Consider the following 13631-nt stretch of genomic DNA (forward strand, 5'->3'; position numbering starts at 1 on the left):
GAGACACGGGAGAGAAGGAGAGTCAGGAGCACTGTGTTTGCATCAGCCCAGGTTCGAACCCTCTAGTCTGGTTTCTGATGCATCCCATGCGGAGACCGTAGCCCTGTGACTTCATATTCAATGGTCATGATAGACTCAAACCAGCAGGTTTTCTGAATCTCTAAATGCACTAATGTTTTAGACTATTAACCCTTGGTTGACATGGACATATTTAGCCTTGGGCTTCCTCACCATCCGCTGGCTGGCATCTTCATCAGCTCCGAAACTCCAAAGGAGAGGGATCCCATGAAGTCGTTCCTGGTGGTTCTATCCCAGTCCCAGATTTCTACAGACAGTCGTCGGTCTTTATCTGAAGGTTTTAATTTGCTACAAAAGAATGCACACATGCACAGGTCATCTTGATCATCTTGGGAGACACCACATGCTCATGATCTGAGCCTGAGACAAAAAAAAATGGTATATTCAATTCTCTTCCTGTGACTCTCCATTGCCAACAAAGTACCAGCCCCCTGGCAACCAGAGCTTCAGACTAGGGGTTGGAAGCTATAACCAATGGGCCAAATTTGGCCCACTGGTTGTTTTTGTAAATAAAGTTTTATTGGAACACAGCCATGGCCATTTGTTTACATATTGTCTATGGCTGGTTTGATTCTACCACAGCAGAGTTATGTAGCTGCAACAGAGACTATATGACACATAAAATCTATTTACTATGTAGTCCTTTACACAGCAAAGCTTGCCAATGTCTACTCTAAATGGTATACACTACCTTTCTGGCAATCCAGATCAACCGGTTTCTGTGTCCTAGTCTGCAAAGAGGGCCACCTACGTATGCTCAGTGGCAGTCAGTGCTTTCTCAGCCCTGACTATTTTTTATGCCATTCCCTCCTCCCATTACCTCTTTCCTTCTTTCTCTTCTACCATCTCTACCCCCAAAATCCTGGCACTCCTTCACGTCCCACTTTAAATGTCACCTCTTCCAGGAAGTCTTCCCTGTTGAAAGGGAAGGGTGCTCTTCCCATTCAGTGGCAACAGCACCCTCCAGGTTACTCACATATTCTGTGTTTTAAAAGTTATTGAATTCTTATCTTACCCTCTCCTAACCCTCAAAAAAACCTAAGTCCAGCAAGAGGTGGGACACAATTTATATATTTTTATATCATCATTAACATAAGAGAATTTTTGTACACAGTAGGTATTCATAATAATTTGGGACCTGCATTATGTGACTCTTGGTAAACCAAGTTACCACCCATCAAACAGGAGTGATAAAAGCTACCTTTTAGCAGCAGTCTGAGAAAGTCTCAGGAGTTTATAACAAACTCACCTCATTATCTCTAATAATGAGATGGGCACTTCTGTGGTGTGTAGGGAGGGAGCTCAACCGAGAAGAGAAGAGAAGAGAAAACTCACAACGTAAAGGACTCATTCCACTGGGGGTTCAGCGTGGAACGGATGGTTTTGGTTTTTTGTTTGCTTTCATTCTTGGGGTCAGGAATAAGTTTCAGCTTCACGTAAGGATCTGAAAGCCCGTTTGGATCCATAGGGATTAGATTTTTTGCATCTCGCACTGTGAAGACAAAAGAAAGATCAAATGTTACAAAAAGAGAACGGACCGGTGTTGTCCCGTGGTATCCTCTGACAAGGCTGAGCTGAATGAGAGTGACATCAAGATGGTTTAAAAGGAGGGGAGGGGAGGCCAAAAGTCTCTGATCTTCCACGAGAAAAGCAACGCACTGAATCTCTGCTATGGATAATGGGCATCACGGGGCCACTGTGGTCAAGCCTTGGGGCTCTGCATCAGCCTGGACCGGCAGCATCAGTGACTCCTGGGCACCGATTAGAAGTGCAGAAACCTGTGTCCCTCCCCAAACCTGCTGAAGCAGAATCTGCATGTTAGTGAGCTTCCCGGGTCCTGCTTCCAGCCCTTCTCCAGGGGAACTGGGGCACCTCCCCCTTGGCAGCAGGCTGGCGCAGTCCATGGCATTGCATTACGTAAGCTCCTCAAAGGAGTCCTCTCTCTTCTTTCTAAAGGCTGATGATTTCCAACCTGTACATTGGAAATCACTTGGGAGGGCATTTAAAAATCCCAGTGCTCACAACTGAATTAGAATCCCTGATGGGTGTGGCCCAAGTTTTTAAAGCTCCCCAGGCGACTACTGTGAAGCAGGGGAAAGAGCCACTGGTGCCAACAGTTGTAATGCAGAATAAGCTCCACAGGGGCACCATGGCCTTGTGGCGAGTTGTGCAGGTTGATGTACCCTCACCGCCTGGGATGTCACCTGGGCACTCATCAGACGTGCAGAATCACAGGCCCCACCCCCAAAATTCTCTTTAATTCCCGAAGTCTCACTTTAACAAAGCCCCAGGTGATTCCAATGCAAATTCTAGCTCAGGAAGTACTCATACAGGAATCCAAAATACTTAGGAGGAAAGGCCATTTCACCCACGGAGGGAGGCACTCTTGGAGCTGGGCAGAGAATAAAACAGCGGGAATGGCTAAAAGCACAGGATGTAAGTGAAACAGGCCATGATCTATTACTGTGACAAGAAGGGACAAAAGCCGGAGGCTGCCTTACCCAGTGTCTCCCTCGCCATCTTCCAATGGCTTCCTCCCATGGCTGAACTTTCCCCTCATCAGGGCCCCTAATTAGCCAGATACCAAGGGTGCACATAAAACCGGGACTGGGCTATCCCTGTGGCTCTCCTGGGTGACCCCTGGGCCATCAGCATGGGCACCACCAACTGAGTCAGAACTCTGAGGGCAGATCCAGTGGTCTGTGTTTACCAAGCCTCCAGAAGATTGGAGACCATCAGCTGAGTCTGATTGTTAGAATTTAGAAGAATTTTAGAAGAAGGTGCTGGAGTGGGCAGGGATAGAGTAAGGGGATGGAAGGTGCTGAAGAGCCTGGTCAGAGCAGAAGTCACAGGTGAGCACTGCCCCCCACCCCAGGCTGGCGACACAGGGCTGATGCCCGCTGGCCCACGGCCTTATATCCGCCTTGCCTGGAATTCTTAGCCCAGGCAGATGACAGACGGGACCATATTTAAATGGATTGAGCAGGGAATGGGCCGGCTCTGACCTATGAGCCGCAGAGAAGCTGGCATATGCTCTTCATACTCATTATGCCTTCCAAGGATTTTTTTCCCCATAATATCAAACTCCATCCAGTTGGAAGTGGATAGAGCATAAGCAAGTAAGCAAGCATGGGTTTTGCATCTCAGCAGACCGGCTTTCAAATCCTGCCTTCATCACATAATGTCAAGCACTGGGACACTTAAGTTCATGAGATTGTTTCGTCCTCTAGAAAAAAGAACAGGGGTGTATTTCCAGTGGTACAGGGCTATTGGGAGAATTGAATGAATAATGTCTATAAAGTGCCTTATACAGTTGGTGGCTTGGAAATGGAGGAAAAAAATTCATGATGTGACTGCTTACCATGCCCCAGGCACAGTGCTTTGGACTCATCCCCACGGCCCTCAATTTTAAAATCTTCAAGGAGGCAGGAAGTCTCTGAGGGACCTGGCCCCTGCAGGATTCCCCCAAGCTCACGCAGGTTTTTAATGCAATGCACAAGGTCTAGTCTCCTAAAACAGCAATCCAAGTATCAGAAGAGAAATTTGAGCATAAAAATGGAGGTCTCCCACAAGGAATGGGAAGAGGCCAAAAGCTCTCTCTCCAATTAAGCCATGAAATGAGAATCAGATACTCCTTAAAAGGCAGAGAACGCCCCAGAATGTCTAACACCAAGGCTGCATCCCAGATAAACTAATGAGGAACCATCACGGCTGCCAAGAGCTCCTTCTGCCAGCTGCAGAATGATTGCGCGTCCGGCCTTTTCGTTGTCAATTTATAGTCCTGACAGCTCGCACACACGGAATCATTTAAGACTGATCTCTTCTGAATGGTGATGAGTTAAAATCTTGATGGGATTTAAAGCTTTGTGCTTCCTACTGAGATACTATCATTTAAGTTGAAAATAAAGAGTTATCAATTCCAAATGTCATTGCAGTAGACAGTGGGTCCAAAGTCCAATTTCTTATTGCAGCGGAGGGGAGCCCACTGAGTGCAGCTCGTCTCATGCTGGACACCCGGATCAGGACTGGGAGCAGCCAGTGTGGGGGTCCCCTCTGCTCAGAATGTGGGCTCTGGGCCAGGCTGCCCGCGTGTGAATTCTGGCTCTGCCACGTCATGGTTGTGTGACCCCACGCGAGACAGTTAAGCGCTCCACGCCTCAGTATCTTCACCTGAAAAAGCTTACCTCCCTGAGAGGATTATACAGCTTCACACCTGTGATGTGCTTAGAACAGCGACAGGCACACAGAGCCCAGTGATGGTTGTCACTGCTGTTGTTAATACAAGTTCCTGGCAGAGAATACCCCCCCAGAGGCTTAGATGTTCAGAACTGGACTGACAGCTTATGAACTGGCAAGCAATGGCCAGGACTAGTATGGTGTGGAAATTCTCTGATGTGGCTGCAGCTGGGGGTGCCAGCAGTGGCCGGGGTGAGGAGGCAGGGCCGCAGAGCAGCACGGACAGGGAGGCAGGAAGAGGGGACGCTAGCAAAGGGTAAAGAGGAGCAGGACACATGGTGGGTGGAAGAGAAGGGCAAGAGGCAGAGAGAAAGGAGGGGAAAATGCAGTCATGATGTGGGGCGCAAGGGCAGTAAGGACGCAGCCCCCGCAGAGGTGCCGATGGCGGCTGCGCTCTCTGCCTTGGCTCTGCCCTGGAAATGCCTGGGATGTTTTTGTTATATATTGATGTCTGGGTCCCCCCCCACCCCGAGTCCGATCGACATGGTCTGGGCTGAGGTCCAGGCATTAGCACCTTTCAGGCTGCTCGGGAGAGTATTACGTGAAGCCATTCCATGCACCTGGCAGTCATTCTCAAAGGGTGGTCCCAGGATCCCCATCAACTGGCATCATTTGAGGACTTGGTATATAATTCACATTGAAAAAATTTACTTTTTAACACTCAGCGTTTAAAAAGGAGACATATCACTACGGTAAATGAAAAACCAAGACTGTCTGCCCTAAATAGAAAGCAACCATAAAAATAAATTTAATGAAAATCAAAGCATTCCTTATTTCTAGCTGATACAGTTGCCTGAGGCCTGCTCTTGGTTACAAAGGGAGGAATTAACAAGTATTAGAGTGTTAAGGATATTCCAGCCTCAGATACGAGTCTTGCTCTACCTACATTCAAGAATCAAGGAAAAAGTGAAAGGGGAAATAACTTTCTCGCCATGTAATGTAAGGCTTTTTAATGGTAGGTGAGTGCCTTCAGAAATCATGTCAAGTACGACCAAAAGTGATGGCCCCTCAGTGCCCCTGCCCCACTCCCGGGAAGTGTGCTGGAGGGATGCCAGTTCTGGGGCTTTAAGGATGTGGAATATTTCCCAGCCTATGAGTACATGTAGGTCCAAGAACCTACTGATGCAGCAGAGGTCGCATGGCTCAGCTCTTTCTCTCATCTTCTGCAAGAGCTGAACTGTTTTGACACACAGACTTCAGGGGGGGAAAAAACATGCTGCTTTGAGAAATTATATTGAGAATGAGGCTTTTTTGGGGGTAAAGTTCTATCATGCCAACTCAAGTTCTGAAAGGCAGATGGTCTCTAAATAGCGGTGCAGAAGCACACATCCCTTGCTCACCTGGCTGTACGGGCCACACTCCCAGGGCCTGCCCCATGGGCTCAGAGCCGCTGGTGCAATGCACACTACAGGTAGGAAGGCTCCCCTCTCATCTCATTAGGGGTCTGCAGCCTCTGTGAGGAGGACACAACTGCTGAAGAAATACAACTGTGCCATGGTTTGGGCCCTTTCAGAATAAAAAGCTGTTGTGCAATTCTAGAACTTTCATAGCAATGTAGAATACTCATGGCATTTACCTTCTTTGGTTTGAGGTGCCTGCTTTGAAATCATCAGCCGTCACCCAGCACTGAGAAAACCCAGCCTGGGTTGAAAGGTTGTATCATTTCCTGATAATGTAAGATATGTCTGGACAAAATCCATTCAAATAAGATTATGAAGACTGAAAAACACTTCCATGGTGCCCTAGAGATATCTGATATAGGTGGGTAGGCAAGGCCAGGACATGTGGGTTTTGAATAAGTGTTCAGGCAAATGGGCGGTCTCATCAGGAGCTCAGAGGCAGCCTTAGCCAGACTGGAGAATCTACATCAAAGGGCCCCAGGGTAGGTAGAGGAGCCAGCACTTAGGAACAAAGCCAGAGGTTTTGCCAAGGGCCTGCTTGCTGGGGTGGAAGTAGAGATACGAACGCAGGCAGGTAGAAGTGACCACCATACTTTCTTGGGAAGAGAAAAGCCATATCCACGAGACTTGCAGTCAGGGAATTGTCTACTGTGTACCCGAGGGTGCTCAGTGACAGGCTCTGTATAGTGGCCATGGCTGGTGGCTGACTCCTCAGGGGGCAGTGACTTAGTGGGCAGGTGGGTTCAAGTCCTTGCTCTGCTGCTTATTAGGTGCATGACTTTGGACAAGTTATCTGGCTTCTCAGTGTGTTCATCTACAAAATAGCAATGATAATAGTGCCGATATCATAAGGTTGTGAGATTAAAGGAGTTAATATATGTAAAGCATTTAGGAGAGAACTTGGAGCAAAGTGCTATGTAAGTCTTTGCAATTACTATTATAATGGTCATGGTAAGTAAGTGTTTGCTATCTTTACCATCATCATCATTATCTAGTCCTCCTGGCTGGGCCAGGAGGCAGGGTTGTTTCTTCAGAGTAAAGAAACCAAGTTCATTAAAGTGACAGTTAACACAGCATTGGAATTTCCAGACCTCAGGGTTAAGCCAGAGTTCAATAGCTCCAAGTTGTTCCAAATAGCTTGGGATTAAAATAGAAAAATTCAATGCAATCCTTGATCCATTCAGAGAATAGTCCAGATGGCCTCTTGATCCCAAGAATATATGTAGCATAAATTAGTAAGTATGATAATAAAACATCCACAAGCTCACCACCTACCAGAAAACTGGATCAGGCCAACACTGTTGACTCTGCCTATGTCCCTGTGGATTTTTAACCTCACTCTGACGTTACTTTAGGGTGCTCTGGCTGGGCACACGAAGACTCCGAAGGATTCATCTATGACACATAAACTAAAAGCTTTGTTGAGGACACAGCTATATCTCCCTTTGCCTGCAGACTGGACTTGTCTTCAGTGACCCTTAGTAACCCTGCCCAACACAGAGCTCATATCTGTACAGGGACACTGCTTGGTGAGGCACAAAAAAGTCAAGTGCCTCCAGATTCAAGGACAACATGGCCCTTTCAAATGATCTGTTTCACTTTAGAAAAGAATCCTCTATTTTTAGTGCTGTTTTTCCCACTCTAAGAGCACTCTTGTTCATGGCTTGTGTTTAAAAGGCTGACAAGGCTCAAAACAGGGACTTGCTGCAAAGTCAGGATTGTTCACTGTGTGCAGACCCAGGTGACCCCCTCCCACCTCCATCCCTGTTCCACAGCAAAAACAAGAGTAAACAAAATTCTCTAATCCTGCCTGGCATTAGCAAAAGCAAAAATTATGTTTTTCTGATCTACAGGAAAAAAACCCCACTCTCCTTTGTTTGAAGTTACCAACAGCTGAAGAAATGTGAAAGCAAAAATATCAGGGGAACAAACAAGTACAAGAAATCAGTGGGGCGTTAGTGTCTGTGGTCAAAAGAACCTGGTCCCATTTACCATCAGGCTACAGGGCGGCAGAGGCTTCCCAATCCCACGGACTATGCCTTTGAACAAACACAGAGAATTAATTTTGATAATTATTAGACAGACATAGAACCTTCTTTCAAAGAACTTTAGATTCACTGGTGCTGCTGCAAGGGAGAAATTGTGTCTAAGGTGTCAGTTCCCTCACATTGTAGGTGTAAAGCAAGTTGGGTAAATTTGCACTAATGTAGGGATTTTTAAGATCACAAGACAAACATTGTAACCAGGGAAAATGAGATTCCACAAAACAGTACACATGTATCTAAAATGGTATTCATTTCTCATTGGTCGCAGGTACCATTAAGGAGTTTCTTTTCGGGGTAGCAAAAATGATCTGGAATTAGATAGTGGTGATGGTTGCACAACCTTGCAAATATACTGAAAACCACTAAATTGTACACTTTAAGAGGGTGATTTTACAGTATATGAATTGTATCTCAACAAAAAGAACAGGGATATTTATTGATGGATTTCTGTGTGCCTTGTGACACCTGCTCGCTTAATCCTTACAACATTCCTGTGAAGTAATGACCCAGATGCCCATTTTCCAGATGCAGAACTGAGGCACAGCGACAGTAAGTAACTTGCCCAAGGTCGGACATTAATAAGTGATGGAGTCAAGGGTGCAGCTGAGCCCTGGCTCTGGGGCCTGAGCATTAACCTCTCCTTGGTGCCCCCCCCCAAGGCAGCCTCTGCCCTCAGGTCCAGCTGTTAGTGTAGAACAGGGGTAGCAAACTTGTTCTACAAAGGAACAGATCATAAATACTTTAGGTTTTGCAGGCCATAAAGTCTCCATCATGACCACTCAAAACTCCTATTATAGAGCAAAAGGAGTCATAGATAATATGTTAACAATGAACATGCTGTGTTCTAATAAAACTTTATTAAAAACATAAAAGGCTATGGGTCAGATCTGGCTCTCAAGCCGTGGTTTACTGATCCCTGGCCTAGAACCAATACCATCCCACCACAATCACAGGTTGAGGAGAAGCTTCCACAGGAAAGGAACCTCTACTTCCTGGTTAAGAATCCACATCCTTCTGCTTCCTTCTGCTTTGATCTGAGCCTCCTGAACTCCGACCTCGTCCTGAAGCTTGGGAGGAGACCTGGGTCGGGACTGAGGAGAGAGGGTGTGTCTCCCAGCAGGAGCTAGAGGCCGCCCTTGTCCTTGGCTGTTGCCTCCTTTCCTAGCAGAACCTGCAGAAGCTGGCATCTCTCATGTGTGCTTGGCTGGCCTTCTTTTCCTCGGGCTGCGTTAGTAGTCTGCACTCCTAGACCAACCTGATTCATGCCTCCTCCCTGGACATCTCATCTGGCCATGACCTGCAATTGGCCAACCCCACCTGGTGCAGGTACCCCTAGCCCCTTCAACTCCTTGGCCCCTCCCAGGGGCCGAGTGCAAACAGTGGGCTCATAAGGTATCAACACGGCTGTTCTTTAACGATGCAACAGCTGCTTTGGAAATAAGACTTTTACAGGAATGTGTACCCAGTAGCACTGGGATGCAAACAGCTCATCGGTTAGAGGGGCGCCCAGTGCAGGAGAGGCCCCTCCGCTTCCTGGTTAATCTAGCTGCACTTTACAGAGCTAATAAGTGCTTATCCTGCTGAGGAAGTTACCAAAACCCAGGTGCTCAGTTCACAGCATCTCAAGTGGCCAATGGGCAGGATCAGATAGGCAAAGGGAGAAAACCCTCACCCCAGCAGCTCAGAACAACGGTGAAGCGCACCCACACCACACACCACAGAGCTCTGACGATCCCTCTAGTTTGCACTTTCCTGGTCACGTTACTAGGAAGAACGTCGTGTTCTCAAGGTTTGTTTTTGCCTTTACTTTGGGCCTCTTCTGACGATGCTGCAGGGAGAAACTGTGTCTAAGGAGCTGCCAGTTCCCTCGTGTCGCTACAAGTCAGTTCTGCACCGAGAGCCAAAAGCCAGAGCTCCAAATGTTGGTGGGAAAACTGGTGGAGTGACAGATTGCTTCCGGAACAGGATTTGCTGAACGCCCTTCCCGTGAAATGTGCTGGGGGTGGCCAAGCTGTCTAGCAGTAGGCAAGGTTCCAGGATTAGGGGATCTGAGTTGGAGCCTCTTAAACCATCGGAGAGACAAGCCCTGGCAAGGGTAGGGCATGTCATAGGTGGCAGCGAGCTGGTCAGCATGTTTGAGATGGACCAGATTTAGCAAGGCCAAAGGTCATCAGGTCACCACAGAAGGTCACCGCAGAAGAACCCTAGGCAGGCTCTAGCTGGCACAGTGGAGCAGGCAGATATACAGCTCCCAAGTCACATTCCTGACGCACACGGGTTTTAACTCTGGGTGACAGGTCCATCTTAAAGCCCTCTGGGCTAGAGATTCTTTATTCTCTTTAAACCATAAACCCCTTTAACACAATATTACAGTTTTTAATAACTTGGGGCACTCGTGGGCCCTGGATTGAGGACCTTGGCTGTGGCCTGAGCCCAGTTCCCCCAGGACTGAGGGACCGTCCCTCCCTCTCCGCACATGCTTTCAGGACTTGCCTGCAAAGGGAGCCGGAGCACTCCTTAGGGAGAGGCCAGATGTTGGCTGTGGATGGAAGAGGTCTGGGAGCTGGGACGGTCCTGGCCAGGGGAGTGAGAACTGGCTGGGAGGGGTAAGGAAGGTGGTCTGCCCACGGCCAGGGCGGCCGTGAGGGGCACGTGTTTCCACAGGGACATGGGTGCATGTTTGTGGGTGCCCACAAGCTCAACCTGGCAGAAGGAGGTAACTTCTCACACAGATACCCATGAAAAGTTGATAGGCCAGGTGCAGCTGATCTTGGGTGGCGGCCTGATTCAACAGAACTGATCAGGAGGAACAGCCGCATTCTCCTCGCGCAAAGCAGAACTGAAGAGATTTTCAATCATAGCACGAGTGGGCACAGTATTTTCTGAGGCTCCCAACACAGAAAAGAGGCCAACAGCCTGCATTCTCTAGCATGCACTTGAATATTTCTCCCCGAATATTAGGGCCACTCCGTGCTCTGGTCCACACTCACCTAGGGCACAGTGGCATGAGTTCAGAGCCGGCATTGGTTCTGCCTGGTTGATGTTGAGCATGTTAAATATTTAACTGCACCCAACCATCACACTTAGCACTTATCTAAGCCCATTCCACACCAGTGAGGCCAGGCTCTTTGCTACTGCTTACTTTGAACCCCTACTCTCTGGTGTAGCACCTTGATATGCACTCAGTAGCTGCTTGCTAAATACCTGAAATCTCCATGCCACCTGCCACCCTTGGCCTGCACTTTGGGTTCATGCTGCCGCAGCCTTGGGTCACTTGGAACACGCCCTCCATCTATCCCAGAGCTTCTAGCCCATACTTGGTGCAAGGCCCATCTTCTCTGACCTTCATTCTTCTACCAGCCCAGCCCAGATTGAGAGCAACCCGGGAGCAGGGGCTGCAGCCTACCCCACCTGGGTATCTCCCCACCAGTCAGCACAGGGCAAGGCGAAACCGTGAGTGCCCAGGGATTCCTGTTGTTCTCTGAGAAGCTACAGCAGACGGGAAAGCTGGCAAACTTCTCATCTCTCACTTGCAGTACATAAAACGTCCATTTGGAGGGACTCTCAGACAAGGAAAAACCTAACAGGCCTTTGCGCTGGAGAATGAAGGCAGGCCAAAACGAGTCAGGCACTTCTTAGAAAATGTTATTAAATGTCTTGAAGAAAGCGTAGAGGAGCCCACAAATTTAATGTAGCTCCAGCTTTCAGAAAAAACGTATCAGAAAGGGTCATTTACTCTTGGGATAAAATTACCATGTAGAATTTCTAAAGATCTTAGGAATAAAATGCAAAAAACTGTCAACAACAATGAACAGTTTTTGACTGGGTAATGATAAACTGCTTCTGCATATAATGATATAATCAGTTTAAATGATAAACTGTTTACAAGGTCTTGGTGTTGCTTTTGGTCCATTTGTTCTAATTATGCTGTGTCAAGTCTGCTGGTACCATCTGTGTTGAAACCCCCAGAATTTTGGATTTGATCTCTTGCATGTTAATATGGCCCATACATTTTATAATATTTGTAAATTCCTTTATTGCCAAAGGCAAGAAGAATGAGATACACTAAAAATGCACCTGCTCAACCATTCCATCCCATCATCTACAACCCACATATAAATCTGGATTCAGGGCCATAAGTAATCTCACATTTTTTGGACCTATTTACTTAATGTTCTGTTTCACTGGTGAGACTCACTGCTTGGGGATAAGAATGAAATCTCTGTTCCAGTGAATAAAGTGTGACTCTTCAAAGTCCCACTGAAATAAATTTATAAAAGAGAATTCAGAGTATGGCCAGAGAGGAGAAAGAGCAACATTAGTTCCTTAGAAAAAGATCATAAATACTTCACTACTTTTTCTCTTACAGCTAGTAGAAAATAAAAATGTCTATTAAAGTTCTTTCACTCTGATGCTCCAAAAGGAATGGAATCTGGTTGTAAGAGAAATAGTATTTTCCAAATTATCAGAGACTGAAATGATTCTGTATAAACACAGGAAGATTTTAACAAAAAAAATTCTTTTATTACAAGAATAATAGATAAACTCATCATACAAAACTTTAAATTCATAAATGATAAAGAAGAAACCTAAAATCACTTACACTTTAAGAGAGCCACTTTTGATATACTCGTATTCTTACTACCAGTCTCTTTTGCTCTGCATACATCTATACTGAAGTATTTTTATAGAATTCACAGCTACGAACAGAGTTTTAGGCTCTGCCTTTATAACAACGAAGCAGGCCTTGAAAACATTTGAAATTCCAACATCCCGATTCCCATCTATAATTTATTTAGTCAATCTCCTGTTTGGGGCCATCTATGTAGTTAAAAATTCTTCACCTTTAAAAGCAACATAGCAACTAATCACCTTCATGCACAATATTCATCTGAACTTCAGATTTTTTTCCCTTAGAACAAATTCTTGTAAGTGGATCAGAGGGGACAAAGTCATTTAAGACACTTGATACGTACGTGCTACCGGGTTCCTTCCCCAAAGCCTGACCAACGTCTTATCAACGGTGTGGTGAGAAAAGGAAAAAATAGCATTGTAATTCTGGCTTGATTATTTTTTGAGGCTTTTTTGAATATGGTTATGGGGCCATTTATATCTCTTTAACTTACTCCTTGTTCAAGTTTCCTACAGAGTGTTAAAGAATTTTCTCACCAGGTCAGAAAAGCTCTTATGAATGATAATAGCACTTGATCACATTTGGAGCAAACTGCATTTAGATTGCAGTCACAATGCTTCCAGAAACACAGAAGCTTAGGTTTTTACATAGTTAAATCTGTCCAACACTTCTTTTATGTCTTCTGTTTCTTTTATGTTTAAAAAATTCTTGCCCTTCTGAGAGTAGCTAAACATTCACTCATATTTCTTTTATCATTCTGTTTTTATTTAACTTTTAAAATCCATCTGAAATTTATTTTGGTATACAGTGTGAGGCAAAATTTATTTTTTTCTTCCAAATGTTTAGACTACTTTCCCAACATTTGTGGCATGAGCCATATCTTTTCATTGGATCATGTGGTTTCTGTTTGTACTAGGTCATCTATTTGATCATATTCAACTTTCTGTTAATTCTTACAACAAGCCTATGCTTTCAATTGTTCTACATTTTCAACATGTTTTAAAGTCCAGCCTTTCCCATCCAGGGGCACAGTCTTATGACTCACAGTAATTCCGCTTCAGCAGCTTTTTTTTCTGTTCACCTGATGCATCTCTGCCCATTCTTTATCACTTTTAGTGTTTATGCAATACTTCCTTTAGGTTGGTGGGGTTCAGGACATGCCCTCCTCAAAATACAACACCTTGGCATACCGAGTATTTTAAGCTGATGGAATCTGAAAAATGGCAGGAGCAGGAAGGA

The 13631-nt window shown here is 45.9% G+C and overlaps 1 protein-coding gene across 2 annotated transcripts in view; it reads right to left on the minus strand.

The window, feature by feature from the left end:
- Positions 1-13631, minus strand: part of PRKCA (protein kinase C alpha) — a 355291-nt gene that overhangs the window by 82863 nt on the left and 258797 nt on the right. For both annotated transcript variants that reach the window (XM_036899733.2, XM_057501630.1), the window contains exons 6-7: positions 1414-1570; positions 232-366 (exon numbers count right to left, since the gene is read on the minus strand). In XM_036899733.2, the coding sequence (XP_036755628.1) occupies positions 232-366; positions 1414-1570 (292 nt within the window). The remainder of the gene's footprint in view (positions 1-231; positions 367-1413; positions 1571-13631) is intronic.

This window comes from Manis pentadactyla, chromosome 4 (assembly GCF_030020395.1).
Source record: "Manis pentadactyla isolate mManPen7 chromosome 4, mManPen7.hap1, whole genome shotgun sequence".
Taxonomy (NCBI): Eukaryota; Metazoa; Chordata; class Mammalia; order Pholidota; family Manidae; genus Manis; species Manis pentadactyla.